This window comes from Pelophylax lessonae (assembly GCF_965119305.1).
Source record: "Pelophylax lessonae genome assembly, chromosome: 2".
NCBI classification, from domain to species: domain Eukaryota; kingdom Metazoa; phylum Chordata; class Amphibia; order Anura; family Ranidae; genus Pelophylax; species Pelophylax lessonae.
The window spans coordinates 331,334,999-331,351,159 of NC_138769.1; the positions used below are offsets into that span (position 1 = coordinate 331,334,999).

Genomic DNA, 16,161 nt, shown 5'->3' on the forward strand with positions numbered 1-16,161 from the left:
GCTTAGGAGTCTAGGAGAATGGCCCTGGTCTACCCATGAGACCCATAAGGATGTCATCCAAGAGGGAGATCAAATAAGGCCTTCTTAGAAGTCTAGTCTGCAGACCAGCATTGCAGCCAAACAATACGCCGAAGGACCCCTGCTGATACAGACAGCCTAGAAACCAAAGGAGCCACATCCAAAGAGGCATCACAGACAAACTGTACCAACCAACCAGCCCACCAGCCCCTGGACCAACCAGCCCACCAGCTCCGCAAAGACAGGTGGAAGCTATTCTCCCTCCAATTCCGGGCATAAAAGCTTAGCCCACTCGATCAGAACTCGTGACATCAGGGCAATAGTAATTACCGGCCTAATTGCCGAACAAGCTATAGCGCACATATGGCGGGCCAGAACATCGGTCCTCCTATTAGCTGGACCTGTAAAGGTCGGGGACTCCTCAACTGGGATGAAGGTAACTCAATTTGACCTGAAAACCGGCGAGTCCACTACAGGTGGGAACGCCCACCTTTTACGTAGCAAATCCTCATAAGGATACCGCAGGCAAAAAACGGCTAGCAACTACTGTGTTTTGGTCAATCCCGATGTTTGTTACAATGTTGTTAAGGTAAGCGGAAAGAGGAACATCCTCGCCACTTTGAAGGACCTGTGGATACCAAAAGGAACCGGTGCCCCCCGACGTGGCATCAGCCGCACCTCCATTTTTTAAGTTTTACGCACGGACACAAACAGTGCATCCACCAGCGCCTATTTAAGCCGGGATAGAGGAGCAGAGGAATCATCCCTATCTGAGCACTCAGGGTGCATGGACGCAGAACCAGTAGTGTCACTATATACTGAGCTCACACATCCTGCAAAGGGGACGCCGACCAAGGGTCCACAAATGGACCACCTATTGGACCCTGCAAAAAAGAACCACAGTGACTGATACTTCAGAGGGGCTGAGGGGAAGGGAGGGGGCCCACGTCAGCTACTTACCACACCAGGAACAGGGTGGGCACTGCTACGAACAGGACACCGCTCCATTGTAATGTGGGTGCTGTCGGCCAGAAGGAAACGCTGTGACTCAGGCCAAAGCCAGTTCCTATGTGTCCTTGTGAGACGTTTAACTCGCAGGCCCGCCCCCATTCAGTGGGGCTAGCACGGAGCTTCGGTCTGTAGGGTTCACTGGCCGAACTGGGGTGACCCTAACATTCTATATTATCCAGTTTGTCACCAAGTCTGGCACTTGATTGCAGTTCTCACAGGCACAAAAAAAAAAAAAAAAAAATTCCATTGAAAATAAAAAAAAAATTGCCAGGACCAGAGATCCCAGCAAGGAAATAGGTCCTTACTCCTGACTAGGCAGAAAAAAAAACTGAGTGCCTATAGCTGAGAGTGGGGGTATACCCCCTGGGACTGCCCATAGGCGTAGTCAAGCTTTTTCCTGCCTAGTGTCCTACTCCTGTAGGGGGCAGTATAACCCAATGGTTAAAAATAATCACGAGCTGTGTTTGTCAATGAACGAAAGAGAAAAACACCCCCTTCTCAACACTTCTTTCTCATTAAAAAGGCACAATGTGTTTTGCAGTCTGCAAAGATCCCCGTAAATAATGTAATTGATGACAGCACAGCAAATAGAGAATGTATCAGTTTCAAGATTTCTGGTAAGATCAACAGGTACATTTTCACACTTAGGCCCCTTTCACACGGGCATTCCGTATGTCCATATATCACCCCATCTGTTTGCGGGTGATATACGGACATAATGCATGTCAATGGGATTGCGGATGTCAGCGGATGACCTCCGCTGACATCCGATTTGCGTCCTTTCAGTTCTGTTCCATTTTTTTGAACGGAACAGAACCCTATTTTTTCTTCTGTTTAAAAAACGTAAAGGACGCACAATCGGATGTCAGTGGTGTCATCCGCTGACATCTGCAATCCCATAGACATGCATTATGTCCGTATATCATCCGCAAACGGATGGGATGATATGCGGACATACGGACCGGATGACACAAATGTCATCTGTGTCCGTGAAAAAAAAAAAAAAAAGTGCCGGAGCGGATCGCAATACGGTCCGCTCCGTGTGAAAGGGGCCTTAGATAAAACAAAATGCTTTTAATATTATATTTACCAAACCAAAAGAAAACAAATAAAGGTTATTTTACATACCAATGTCTTTTAAGCCCTGCATTCCACTGATGCCCTCTTACTTTGACAATATACGGTGTGTGAAAATCCTGTAGGTCTGGAAGGTACCCAGATGAAGTACCTCAACAACATTTCAACATATAAATTAATTGCAGGACATCAAAGATGTGCCTTTTGCACATGGTGTGGTAGAAACACTATATTCTAATTGCAAAGTGTGAGTTGAATGGGTACAGAGGTACGCTCAGCATAGCAATTCGTCACACTTGGGGTTGTTTAATAAAAAGTTGTTTAGTGCAGTTATCGGTTCACATGCCGTGGTAGAGCATTCCGAAAGAAGTGCCTCCCCCTTTGTCAGGGCTGCGATAGTGGGTGTAGTAGGAATTGGCCTTGAGCCAGATGTCTAGAGCGACAGGAGCCTGTCTGGTACTGTCAGCCAAATGGACATGCTGCTTCTGTGTTCAGCTGACAGCACCAAAGAGGCTCCTGCAGAATGAAACGAAATAAAATGGAAACACGCACTTCATTTGTAAGATTTTTGCCCCTAGGGCAGCACATTGAAATGAATGGGCTGTTCTAAAATGGCACACAAAATCACACGCACCTTTGCATCTACATAGGTGTGAATGAAGTCTAAGTTATGACAAAGTTATTTTCTAATCACTGGGCTCATAGCAGAAATGTAAAGTTGCTACGGTTCTGTAAACGGTATACAGGTATAAGAGCTAGAAAGTGGTGGTTAACAAATATTCCCCTTTTTTGTTTGCACCAAACTATGACAAATAAGAGTCCAAGACCAGCCACAGACGTCCGAAGTCGTGGTGCAATGTAATACACAAGTCGCCCCCGAAGTAGTAAGGAGTCGTGTCGCCTCAGTGTGAACCGGCTCTAAACAGGCATTTTCTATTCAAAACCATGTGATGTAAACAAATACTGGAATTGCCGCGTGTCCTAATGTATATCACTAAGTACTCATCCAATTATGGATTGAAAAACATGGCTGGTTTATATCAGCAACTTAATGTGTAATTGCAGCACACTTCAGATGCAAAGAATGGCTATAACCATACAATAAACCTACAAGAGTCTCATATCGGCACCCAGAATAAGCTGATGCTCCCAGGTAAAAGCATAGTATGCAGTCACTGATAATGCACAAAACACTATACCATTATAGCAGAGTAGAAAGTGCTGTGCATAAAGAAGCAGATATGTTCCATGCCAAAGGAGAAAGAGGCAGCGCTATCCAGACATTGGTGTTATAAAATTACTGTGAAAGCAGCCCATGGATATTAAATTTATTGAGAAAAAATAATGGTATAAAGTATATAAAACAATATCAATAAAAGGGTAGTTCCAGGCTGTTCATGCAGGTGGTTGTAAACGATGACCTGCGGGACCACTGGGTGGGGAGATCCGATCCCTGGGGTGAGCTGGAATGATCCCAATCCAGAATCCCGGTCCCAATCCAGATTATTGTGGGGGAAAGCTGGATGCAGAGAATAAACCATGAGAGCTGAGCTGGACCAGACAGACCAGCCGGCACTCAGCCGGTAAAGTGTTCAGCGATGCAGATCGGGGCAGAAGTCTCAAACCCGGAAGTAGAGCCAGCCTGGAATGCATGGAGGGGAACGTTGCCGGGGAACGTTGCCGGGCAAAGTCGCCACGGCAAATGTCGCCACAGCAACGCTCCCCTCCTTGAGTTCCAGGCTGGCTCTACTTCCGGGTTTAAGACTTCAGCATGTGACGTGTTCAGTGGTGCAGAGGGATGCAGAGCGCGGCAGAAGTCTCAAACCTGGAAGTAGAGCCAGCGTGGAACACATGGAGGGGAACGTTACCATGACGACATGTTTCGCGCGCATGCACTTTGTCAAGTCCCGCAAAACATGTCACCACGGCAACGTTCCGGCTCAGCTCTCGTGGTTTATACTCTGCATCCAGCTTTCCCCCACAATAATCTTGATTGGGGACCAGGATTCTGGATTGGGATCATTCCAGCTCATCCCAGGGATCGGATCTCCCCACCAAGTGGTCCCGCAGGTCATCATCCACCACCAGCTGCATGAACAGCCTGGAACCACACCGGTTTGATTACCCCTTTTATTGATTGTGCTTTATATACTTTATACCATTATTTTTTCTCAAATTTCATATCCATGGGCTGCTTTCACAGTACTTTTATAACACCAATGTCTGGATAGCGCTGCCTCTTTCTCCTTTGGCAATTTTTGGGCTGGCAACAGCAATCCTTTGGTAGTGGCACCGATGTTGGTTTGGGACCATCTGCAGTTTATTTGCCGCAGTGATAGCGCTGGAACTTTGTTGTAGATATGTTCAATGAACCAATAAAGTTTGGTCCTGGGGGTTTGATAAAGGCCGAGCAACCAACCATGTGTATGCTGCAATGTAGGCACCAAGAAAGCATTTGTGTTGCTGTTCTCTTCCTGTCCTGGGGACCACCATTTTGCTTGACAGCAAGTGAAGGAAGCTACAAATTGCAGTAAAACCTGACAGGAATTCTAACCCTTCCCAACTCAACCAAAAACTAGAGGGGGGGAAAATAGTTTTGGAGTATAGATACACTTGAAAACAAAAACAAGAAAATATATTATGTTGTCATTAATACTTTTACACTATACGAAGGGCCTACATTCTATATGCAGTTACAGAATAGAAAAGTAAAGACAGACAGAAGACCTCCTTAAAAAGAAGTATAGCCACTTTGCTATTTTGGCCATACTTCTCTTATGGATCATAGGAGTGCATTCCACAATCCTGTGACACATCTTTAGTCAACAGCAGGGTAAAGCCGACTGCCGGCTGAGGTCACTCAGTTGGTCCAGGCTCAGGAAAGATCCCTACTTTACAGTCGGGATCCACCAAGATGGCTGAACCGGCAGCTGGCTCACCCTCTCAGCAAGCCGCTAGGAGACTGAGCCAGCCACTTCTACCCCCTCCACATCTGGTGCTCCAGTGAGCACTAGAGAGGCAGAGCAGAGAGACACTGACAGTCCCTGGCTCTCTGCTCAGTGAAGACCTAAAAACTGAGCAATCAGCGGTGTTTGATCACTCAGTTCTCAGTCTTGGAGGCGGCGGGGACAGTTGCAGCCATCTAGGACAGTAGGATTTTTAATTTTTTAAAACCATACTTCTCTTTTAAGGTTTGTCAACCTGTGTGCTAAATATAGGGGGCAAGAAATCGCATAGAAAAGGTTTGCAACAATTAAAAATTACATAAACCAGGTGCTATTACCTGGTTTAAAAGTTAATTTGTATTACATCAAAGGGGTTCATTTGTATTACATCCCAGGGGTTCATTCATATGTTCTATGCAGTCATAGACTGCCATAAACAACTTGAGAGCGGTGTACATTTGTTTTTTTTTTCCTGCATTGAAGCATAATTATGTTTAGGCAGCATACTTAACCAGCTTCATCACAAGAAAAGAAAAATGCATCTACTCTATTGTAGGCCAATGCCTAAAGCATACCACTGTATGGAGCATTTGTATCTGAGTTTTGTGGTGAACTTAAGGGCAGGTGCTTGCTTCGGAGGGGCCATTCAAAATAAATGACAACTCACATGCATTGTGCTGTGTAGGAAAGAATGAAGCACAAAGGGGTCTTCTGGCGGTAAGCAATAAGGCAAAGAGAATAGTGCAGTTGCATTAAAAGTTAGTGATCTGACATAAGAAAACTGAAAATCAGATTGGTTATTAACTACTGCACTTTACCTTGCAACTGATTTATTGATTATGCCCTTAAAGTGTTACTAAACCCACAACAGTAAAATCAGTTTGTATATGCAGTAAAGCATGCTTGTTATACTCACTGTGGAACCTAACAGACATGGGAGTAAGCCACACATGTGCAAGTCACAAGCAAGTCTTAACCTTCAAGTCTCAAGCAAGTCCCAAGTTACTGTGGCGAAAAGCAAGCAAGTCAAGTCGAGTCCCTGCTAGAAGTCAAGCAAGTCAAGTCATTTATTTTGGTCAAGTCACAAATCAAATCAAATCAAAATACTGATCTACCCCAATTTTCACCTTTAAATCAGTTAAAAAAGTCAGTGGTCAGGAAAGGTTTTGTTTTATTTTCAACATTAACAAAACTGCTTAGTGCTTTTTTCTTGGCATATTAAAGAAACACTTTGAATGCCCAAACAGCCCAAAATCCTTTGTCCGGTCATGTTTCAACACCACAGTCACTAAAAACATGATAAGTATTTCCATTGTTAAACAGCCAGTGTCCTAAAAATCAGAACACACTGAAGTATTTTAAGTGACTGTGGTGTCAGAAACATAACAGGCGCAATTTTGCTTTAGCACATCTTGAGAAAATGCAAATATTTAATAACTTAAAAAAAAGTTATTTCGAGTCATATGTCTCAAGTCATGAATACCAAGTCAAAGTCAAGTCGAGTCTTTTATTAATTTTAGTCAAGTAATTCTCAAGTCCTCAAACTGGTGACTTAAGTCATGTGACTCGAGTTCCCCACCTCTGGAACCTAAGGGGTTAATCCTTTGCATTGTGTAAAAAGGCTGTTTGATCCTGTCTTCTCGGATCCTCCCCATCTACTGATAGTACAAGCTGCACATGTTCAGTTTGGGGTGTATTGCTAGAGAGGTTTTTTTTTTTTTTTCTTGGGATGGTGCATGTGATCAGCACAGGGCCAATCAGCACTGTCAAGATAGAGGGTCAGGGGTCCAAGACTGCTATGTACTGCTGCTGAGAAAAGGCATTTAGCAGTTTAGATTTACTAAAACTATTGTATTTCTATGTTCTGTACTGTGGGAGACTAGATTTAGTGACTGCAGGTTCCTGGGTTTAGTAACACTAAGTATAATCTCACATCAAATCCAGCTTTTTTTCTTTTTTTAAACATCTAAAAGCAGAGATCACATATCTTTTATTTAGCTCAAAGCATACTTCTATGTTATAGGTAGTACCTAGCAGATAAATACTGTCCTTTAAATGTTACTATGAATTGCTCTAATATATCAGTAAAGGCTCAAGAAATAATATTTTTACATATTATAATAAAAATAACAACCTCTATAACGTCAGCAATATTGGGAAATGCCAGAGGAATGGCCACGGCTCTCATTGCTGCTCCATTTCCAAAGGAACCCTTCCCATTAAACTGCTCCTTGGCTGGAGTAAAGACGTTGCTGTATTCTCCACTGCAAAGCTTCTCAAACACATGGATGACCCCAGGGCCATATCCACGGTCTGGATCATTGAAGTACTCCTTTGCAAATCTGTAGCATAAAAAAAAAAAAAAGAAGGAAGAAAGAAGAAGAAAGAAAGAAGAAAGAAGAAGAAGGAAGAAACACTCAAGTATTATACAGCGTTTTGAAAAAGTATTCATACCCTTTGAAATTTTCCACATTTTGTCACGTTACAACTAAAAACAAATTTATTTTATTGGGTTTTTCTGTGATAGACCAACAAAGTGGCACATAATTGTGAAGTGGAAGGTAAAGAATTAATCGTTTTCAAAATTTTTTACAGCTAAATATGTGAAAAGTGTGGTGTGTATTTGTATTCAGACCCTTTTACTCCGATACCCCTAACTAAAATCTAGTGGAACCAAGTATCGGAGCAAAAGGGGCCGAAAACAAATACACGCCACACTTTTCACATATTTGTAAAAAATTTTGAAAAATGAATAAAGTGCACAGTGAATAGTGCATGGTGCTCAGTGATAGGTTTTCCACTCTATCCCTGATGTCACTCCTTATGCTCCACCGTGATAAGATAGAAGAATTTCACACTCACCGGATCATATGGGTCCTATGTGCCTTACGACACTAAGACTGTTAGAGCTTTAGTGACCCCCAGGGCCGAGATAGGCACCTTCTCCTACAGCAATGCTCCTCCTGTCATCAACCTCCAATCAGGGATGTATGAAAGAAAGGGAAGGTCCAGATAGTGCAGTACCGTTTTTCAACAAATATATTTATTGCACAATATCCAGATAAGCCATTACAGGGTCCAAATGTAAATAAAACCGAATAAAACAAGAAAGAAACTAATAAAAACGCAGTCACTAGTGCGAGTTACGGTGTGGAATGCGGTACTTCCGGCTTGCGTTCCACCGAGCTCAAGTGACGTCACGACGTGCGTTCCACCTTAGGTGCCTATCTGGAGGGAACATATCTCGGCCCTGGGGGTCACTAAAGCTCTAACAGTCTTAGTGTCGTTAGGCACATAGGACCCATATGATCCGGTGAGTGTGAAATTCTTCTATCTTATCACGGTGGAGCATAAGGAGTGACACCAGGGATAGAGTGGAAAACCTATCACGGAGCACCATGCACTATTCACTGTGCACTTTATTCTGAACTTTACCCACTAAGAAGTCACATTATAATAATTTTCTATACACATGAACTTTTTTTCACATGAACCTTAAGGAATTTTTATGAAAGTATTTATATACCTCATGCACTATATATGAACTTCTAAAAGTCTATTCTATTTTATATTTATTATTACCAATTTCTGTATTTATATGTGAAGTGTATTCATTTTAATATACCACTTGCAATAGATCATGGGGTTTTACATGCACTTTAATAAGTTTGAAATTTTAACAGTGTTAGGACTGTTTTTCCTTATTATTTATTCAAGCAAGCACTATTAGGTAATCCTATATAAACAAATTCCTTTAAATATGACAGTCTTGTTTTTTTTTTGTTTTTTTTTCTTTAATAACAGGTTATACCTGCCTGCTCTGTGCAGTGGTCTTGCACAGAGCAGTCTGGATCCTCTTCTTCTCGGGTCACCTGTCGGCGCTTCTGGCCCCTCCCTCCTATCGTGTGCGCCCAATAGTATGTAGCTTTTTATGGGGGCACCCAAGTTGAGCCACAGCTTCCTGTGTCCATTTAGACACAGAGTCGTGGTTCGCCACCTTTCTCTCCTTATTGGCTAACTGACTTTGATTGACAGCAGTGGAAGCCAATGGCGCTGCTGTTGTGTCTCAGCCAATTACGAGGGAGAGTCCTGGACGGCTGAGATAGGCTCAGGTAAGTATTAGGAGGGCTGAGGGAGGCTGCGGCACACTGAAGGTTTTTTTATTTAATGCACAGAATGCATTAAAAAGGTAAAAAACGTTCTGCCTTTAGAACAAATTTAAGAAAAATTAGGAAAATAAAGGAAATGTTATGTTTAAGGTACAAGGGGTGTCTGTAAACAGGTTTTTCTTGGACAAGAGATCCCTGCTCACTGTTTGGACCCCAAAGTCAAGTACATGCCGAGTGCAAATTTAAATTTAAAGTCAAATCAAATAACCTGGCCAACCTCACTATCCTTCTAGGGAAATCACAAGGCATATCCTACAGCATTTTGCACTCCCAGAGATCTAACTCTACTTAACCCCAGAAATCAAATGGCATTGGGCTCCTTCCAGGCTATGAGGCCATAGGCAAAGCCTACAGAACCCAGTAGGAAGGGAAAATATGGCTACGTTTCACATTTAAAGATTCACTTTAAAGTAACTCCAAACAAAATGTATTTCTCCATTTGTGTGGATCATGTTAGATTTCAGTACCCTTCTGGGTTTGCTTATCTGTCCAGAACCTAGCAGGAAACTGACCCCCACCCCACCCCCTAGTAGATATTCCACAGTAAAATACAGTAGAACGATGGTAGCAACCATGTTGCTGGGGACACCCCACCCTCACCCCCCCCCCCTTTTGCACCAAGTCCAATGCAAGAAGACTCAGGGTAGCATTACCTTGAGTAAACCCGTGTTAGTAAAAATATGCATATCGACATTGCTGTCCTCTCCCTCCCATTTAGGTCAGTGAATCAAAAATATGCATATCGACATTGCTGTCCTCTCCCTCCCATTTAGGTCAGTGAATCAAAACACTGAAGCCACTGGATAAGCATAACAGCTCAAAAATAATTGTTACTATACCTGTCAGCCAGATCCTTTGCATCAAATTCTTTGTTTTCCAGCAAAGACTGTACCATTGATCTGGTCATCGCTGTGTCATCTGTGTACATTAGAACTTCCAATATAAACACAAAAAAAAAAAAAAACCATATGAAAATTATGAGCCCAAATTATAGTTTTAGCCAATGTCTTTAAAATGCCAATACAATTAGTTATTTTACTATAGAAACTGCAGAAGGTGCAAAGAGTTCAGTTGAAAGGCCAAGTGCACCATTAAAAAGAATTAATAAGAATATTAATAAGAATATTATTAATATGTTATTATGTACACAAAAGGCCTATTTCTCTCAAATATTGTTCACAAATCTGTGTAAATCTGTGTTAGGGCTCTTTCACACGGGCGATCCGATCAGATCCGCCTGTCAGTTTTTTAGGCGGATCTGATCAGATCCTCCAAGCAGCTCTATGGGGCAGCGGGTGTCAGCAGAGACACCTCCGCTGACACCCGCTGCCATCCGCATCCGATCCTGTCCGTGAAATCTGGACGGATGGAAACCCTATTTTTCCATCCGTTCAGTAATCGGATCGGATCTGAGAGCGGACAGGCGGTCCACTCTCATCCGATCCCCCATAGAAGGCAGCGGGGGCTGAGACACCTCCCTCTCCGCTCTGCAAGCGGAGACGGAGCTGTCATCCGCCGGCTCATCGGGGATCGCGGATCAATCCGCGCTGAGCAACAAGGATCCGCCTACGGAGGCGGACCGTGTGAAAGAGCCCTTAGTGAACACTTCTCCTTTGCCACACCTCACAGGTGTGCAGTGGCGTAGCATGGGGGGTGCAGGGGGGGGCAGGCCGCACCGGGCGCAACATCTGGGGGGGGCGCATCCGCATGAATCACTCTGTCTGTCTGACTCTGACATACACAGTTCACACACTGTCTGCGGCTGCCTTCATCTTTAGGCTGGGAGATGTCCAGCGTGGCCGCCCTATGGCTGAAAAAGGTGGGTTAGGGCGGGGCTGGACTGTGCCTCACCTGTCCATTGGTGTAGGGTGGGGTGGCGTTGCAAGCCGGATCCTCCTCCTGGCCAATCAGGAAGCAGGTCCGAGACCCGCTTCCTGATTGGCCGAAAGGCGAACTCATGCCATTGGCTGAGGAGGAGGGGGGGGGAGGACTCGAGGAGACGCGGGGAACTGAGGAGAAGCCGCCACTGCAGGTACGTCTCTCTGCATTGAAAGGGGGCACGCTGGTCTGTCTGCATTGAAAGGGGGCACGCTGGTCATTCTGCATTGAAAGGGGCCACGCTGGTCATTCTGCATTGAATGGAGGCACGCTGGTCTCTCTGCATTGAAAGGGGGCACGCTGATCTCTCTGCATTGAAAGGGGGCGCGCTGGTCATTCTGCATTGAAAGGGGGCGCGCTGGTCATTCTGCATTGAAAGGGGCCACGCTGGTCATTCTGCATTGAAAGGGGCCACGCTGGTCATTCTGCATTGAAAGGGGCCACGCTGGTCATTCTGCATTGAAAGGGGCCACGCTGGTCATTCTGCATTGAAAGGGACTACGCTGGTCATTCTGCATTGAATGGGGGCAAGCTGGTCATTCTGCATTGAAAGGGGGCACGCTGGTCTCTCTGCATTGAAAGGGGGCACACTGGTCATTCTGCATTGAAAGGGGGCATGCTGGTCATTCTGCATTGAAAGGGGGCACGCTGGTCATTCTGCATTGAAAGGGGGCACGCTGGTCTCTCTGCATTGAAAGGGAGCATGCTGGTCATTCTGTTTGAAAGGGGGCATGCTGGTTTCTCTGCATTGAAAGGGGGCACGCTGGTCTCTCTCTGCATTAAATGGGGGCACGCTGGTCTCTCTGCATTGAATGGGGGCATGCTGGTCATTCTGCATTGAAAAGGGACACGGTGGTCATTCTGCATTGAAAGGGGGCACGCTGGTCTCTCTGCATTGAAAGGGGGCACGCTGGTAATTCTGTTTGAAAGGGGGCATGCTGGTTTCTCTGCATTGAAAGGGGGCACGCTGGTCTCTCTGCATTAAATGGGGGCACGCTGGTCTCTCTGCATTGAATGGGGGCACGCTGGTCTCTCTGCATTGAATGGGGGCACGCTGGTCTCTCTGCATTGAATGGGGGCACGCTGGTCTCTCTGCATTGAAAGGGGGCACGCTGGTCTCTCTGCATTGAAAGGGGGCACGCTGGTCTCTCTGCATTGAAAGGGGGCAAGCTGGTCATTCTGCATTGAAAGGGGATACGCTGGTCATTCTGCATTGAAAGGGGGCATGCTGGTCTCTCTGCATTGAAAGGGGGCACGCTGGTCATTCTGCATTAAAAGGGGGCACGCTGGTCATTCTGCATTGAAAGGGGGCATGCTGGTCTCTCTGCATTGAAAGGGGGCACGCTGGTCATTCTGCATTAAAAGGGGCCACGCTGGTCATTCTGCATTGAATGGAGGCACGCTGGTCTCTCTGCATTGAAAGGGGGCACGCTGATCTCTCTGCATTGAAAGGGGGCGCGCTGGTCATTCTGCATTGAAAGGGGGCGCGCTGGTCATTCTGCATTGAAAGGGGCCACGCTGGTCATTCTGCATTGAAAGGGGCCACGCTGGTCATTCTGCATTGAAAGGGGCCACGCTGGTCATTCTGCATTGAAAGGGGCCACGCTGGTCATTCTGCATTGAAAGGGACTACGCTGGTCATTCTGCATTGAATGGGGGCAAGCTGGTCATTCTGCATTGAAAGGGGGCACGCTGGTCTCTCTGCATTGAAAGGGGGCACACTGGTCATTCTGCATTGAAAGGGGGCATGCTGGTCATTCTGCATTGAAAGGGGGCACGCTGGTCATTCTGCATTGAAAGGGGGCACGCTGGTCTCTCTGCATTGAAAGGGAGCATGCTGGTCATTCTGTTTGAAAGGGGGCATGCTGGTTTCTCTGCATTGAAAGGGGGCACGCTGGTCTCTCTCTGCATTAAATGGGGGCACGCTGGTCTCTCTGCATTGAATGGGGGCATGCTGGTCATTCTGCATTGAAAAGGGACACGGTGGTCATTCTGCATTGAAAGGGGGCACGCTGGTCTCTCTGCATTGAAAGGGGGCACGCTGGTAATTCTGTTTGAAAGGGGGCATGCTGGTTTCTCTGCATTGAAAGGGGGCACGCTGGTCTCTCTGCATTAAATGGGGGCACGCTGGTCTCTCTGCATTGAATGGGGGCACGCTGGTCTCTCTGCATTGAATGGGGGCACGCTGGTCTCTCTGCATTGAATGGGGGCACGCTGGTCTCTCTGCATTGAAAGGGGGCACGCTGGTCTCTCTGCATTGAAAGGGGGCACGCTGGTCTCTCTGCATTGAAAGGGGGCAAGCTGGTCATTCTGCATTGAAAGGGGATACGCTGGTCATTCTGCATTGAAAGGGGGCATGCTGGTCTCTCTGCATTGAAAGGGGGCACGCTGGTCATTCTGCATTAAAAGGGGGCACGCTGGTCATTCTGCATTGAAAGGGGGCATGCTGGTCTCTCTGCATTGAAAGGGGGCACGCTGGTCATTCTGCATTAAAAGGGGGCACGCTGGTCATTCTGCATTGAAAGGGGGCACGCTGGTCATTCTGCATTGAAAGGGGGCACGCTAGTCTCTCTGCATTGAAAGGGGCCACGCTGGTCATTCTGCATTGAAAGGGGCCACGCTGGTCATTCTGCATTGAATGGAGGCACGCTGGTCTCTCTGCATTGAAAGGGGGCACGCTGATCTCTCTGCATTGAAAGGGGGCGCGCTGGTCATTCTGCATTGAAAGGGGCCACGCTGGTCATTCTGCATTGAAAGGGGCCACACTGGTCATTCTGCATTGAAAGGGGCCACGCTGGTCATTCAAACTTGTATTTAGATGCATTTTACTTTAAATAAATCAGTATTTTCATAACAAACAATACATGTGCTTAAGGGGTAAGGGTTTCTTTAACTAACCTATTGGAAGAGAGTTGAGTGCTAAAATCCTGCGGGTTAGGGGGCGCAAATTACTTGCCTTGCCCCGGGTGCTGACAACCCACGCTACGCCACTGCAGGTGTGACATATCAAGATGCTGATTAGACAGCGTGATTATTGCACAGGTGTGCCTTAGGCTGCCCACAATAAAAGGCCATTCTAAAATGTTCACTTTTATCACACAGCACAATGCCACAGATGTCCCAAGTTTTGAGGGAGGGTGCAATTGCATGCTGACTGCAGGAATGTCCACCAGAGCTTAATGAATTGAATGTTCATTTCTCTACCATAAGCCGTCTCCAAAGGCATTTCAGAGAATTTGGCAGTACATCCAACCAGCCTCATAACCGCAGACCACGTGTAACCACACCAGCCCAGGACCTCCACATCCAGCATCTTCACCTCCAAGATTGTCTGAGACCAGCCACCTGGACAGCTGCTGCAACAATCGATTTGCATGACCAAAGAATTTCTGCAGAAACTGTCAGAAACAGTCTCAGGGAAGCTCATCTGCATGCTCCTCATCCTTGACCAGACTGAAGTTAGTCGACGTAACCAACTTGAGTGGGCAAATGCTCTCATTCGATGGCGTCTGGCACTATGGAGAGGTGTTCTCTTCACGGATGAATCCCAGTTTTCACTGTACAGGGCAGATGGCAGACAGCGTGTATGACGTCATGTGGGTGAGCGGTTTGCTGTCAACGTTGTGGATGGAGTGGCCCATGGTGGCAGTGGGGTTATGGTATGGTACTGACTGGCTTTCGGACCCCCCCCCCCCCAGTAAAATTGCACATTTTAAAGTGGCCTTTATTGTGAGCAGCCTAAGGCACACCTGTGCAATAATCATAATAATGTATAATCAGCATCTTGATATGCCACACCTGTGAGGTGGATGGATTATCTCAGCAAAGGAGAAATGCTCACTAACACAGATTTAGACAGATTTGTGAACAATATTTGAGAGAAATTGGCCTTTTGTGTACATAGAAAAGTCTTAGATCTTTGAGTTCAGCTCATGAAAAATGGGGGTGAGAACAAGTGTTGCGTTTATAAATTTTGTTCAGTGTATGAACACGTGTTTTTGCAGGTAAAAAAATTTATATATATGTGCATTTCGTTTATTTTTATTTTCTCAGGAGCGTGAAGAGCTTTCTGCCTGTACCTCTGTACAAGCTTTAGGAAGTGTTAATGTACTACAAGAGCGCTCACAGGTGCCCTTGCAGTTTGTTGAGAACTACAAGTCAACTGCAGTGTTGGCAGACCAGACTTTTAGCTCATTCATTCACAGAGTGCTGTGTGGGTGGAGCCCCTATTTTTTTTTTAAACTGTAACAGGGGGTGCAGGATTAAGAACCCCAGCCTGCTGTCACGGGGGGGGGGGAGGGGGGTGTAGAGACTGGTGCATAGTAACATGTTATATGGTTACACCCTAAACATGGGTGTAATATGTAACATTACTAAAGGTGAAATTAGCCCTTTAACTCCTTCCTGCCTAAGAGTAAAGCAAATGTTAATGCCAAACCACAATTTTGCAACTTTGACATGTGTTTGTAAAACTATACATATCATAAACAACTATTTTGTGTATCTAGGTGGAATATACCTTGTTGTTTTCAGGACAAATTGGGCTTTCTTTTGGTGGTAAATGATAACCGATATGACCCCTCCTATCTTCGTGGAAGCCCAATAGGGAGGAAATGCGTCAGAGCGAAGGAGGAGTTGCGCCGTCAATCACAACAGCCGCGGCTTGCACTGCAGGCAGCCGCCGCTCTCCAGACAGAACTTGTATCTTCGTTTTTTCCTGTATGTGCAATCTTTACTTTTCTAATAAATGTGATAAAAGGTAATGCACTATTAGTCTCTTCCCTCATTTTTCATGGTGCACCTTATATGAGTGTCAGTCCGAGAGAAGAACCAGGAAACACCAGGAGTTCCTCATTTACGTATCCCGAGAGAGTCTACACTCATTACATGTTTGGAAACAGTGGGATCTGGTAAGCAGTCAATGGACAGCGAGGGAGCGCGACTTGTCAGGCTGACAAGTCGCCTGACAAGTTGTGCTATTGTGAAACCAGTCTCAAAGTGATTGTAAAGTCTGTTTTTTTTTTCTTTTCTATTAAAATAACAAACATGTTATACTTTCCTGC

The 16,161-nt window shown here is 45.6% G+C and overlaps 1 protein-coding gene across 1 annotated transcript in view; it reads right to left on the reverse strand.

Moving 5' to 3' along the window:
* Window positions 1-16,161, reverse strand: part of ADPRS (ADP-ribosylserine hydrolase) — a 44,972-nt gene that overhangs the window by 11,488 nt on the left and 17,323 nt on the right. The window contains exons 2-3 of the mRNA XM_082246897.1: window positions 10,060-10,153; window positions 7,186-7,393 (exon numbers count right to left, since the gene is read on the reverse strand). Coding sequence (XP_082103023.1) covers window positions 7,186-7,393; window positions 10,060-10,153 — 302 coding nt within the window. The remainder of the gene's footprint in view (window positions 1-7,185; window positions 7,394-10,059; window positions 10,154-16,161) is intronic.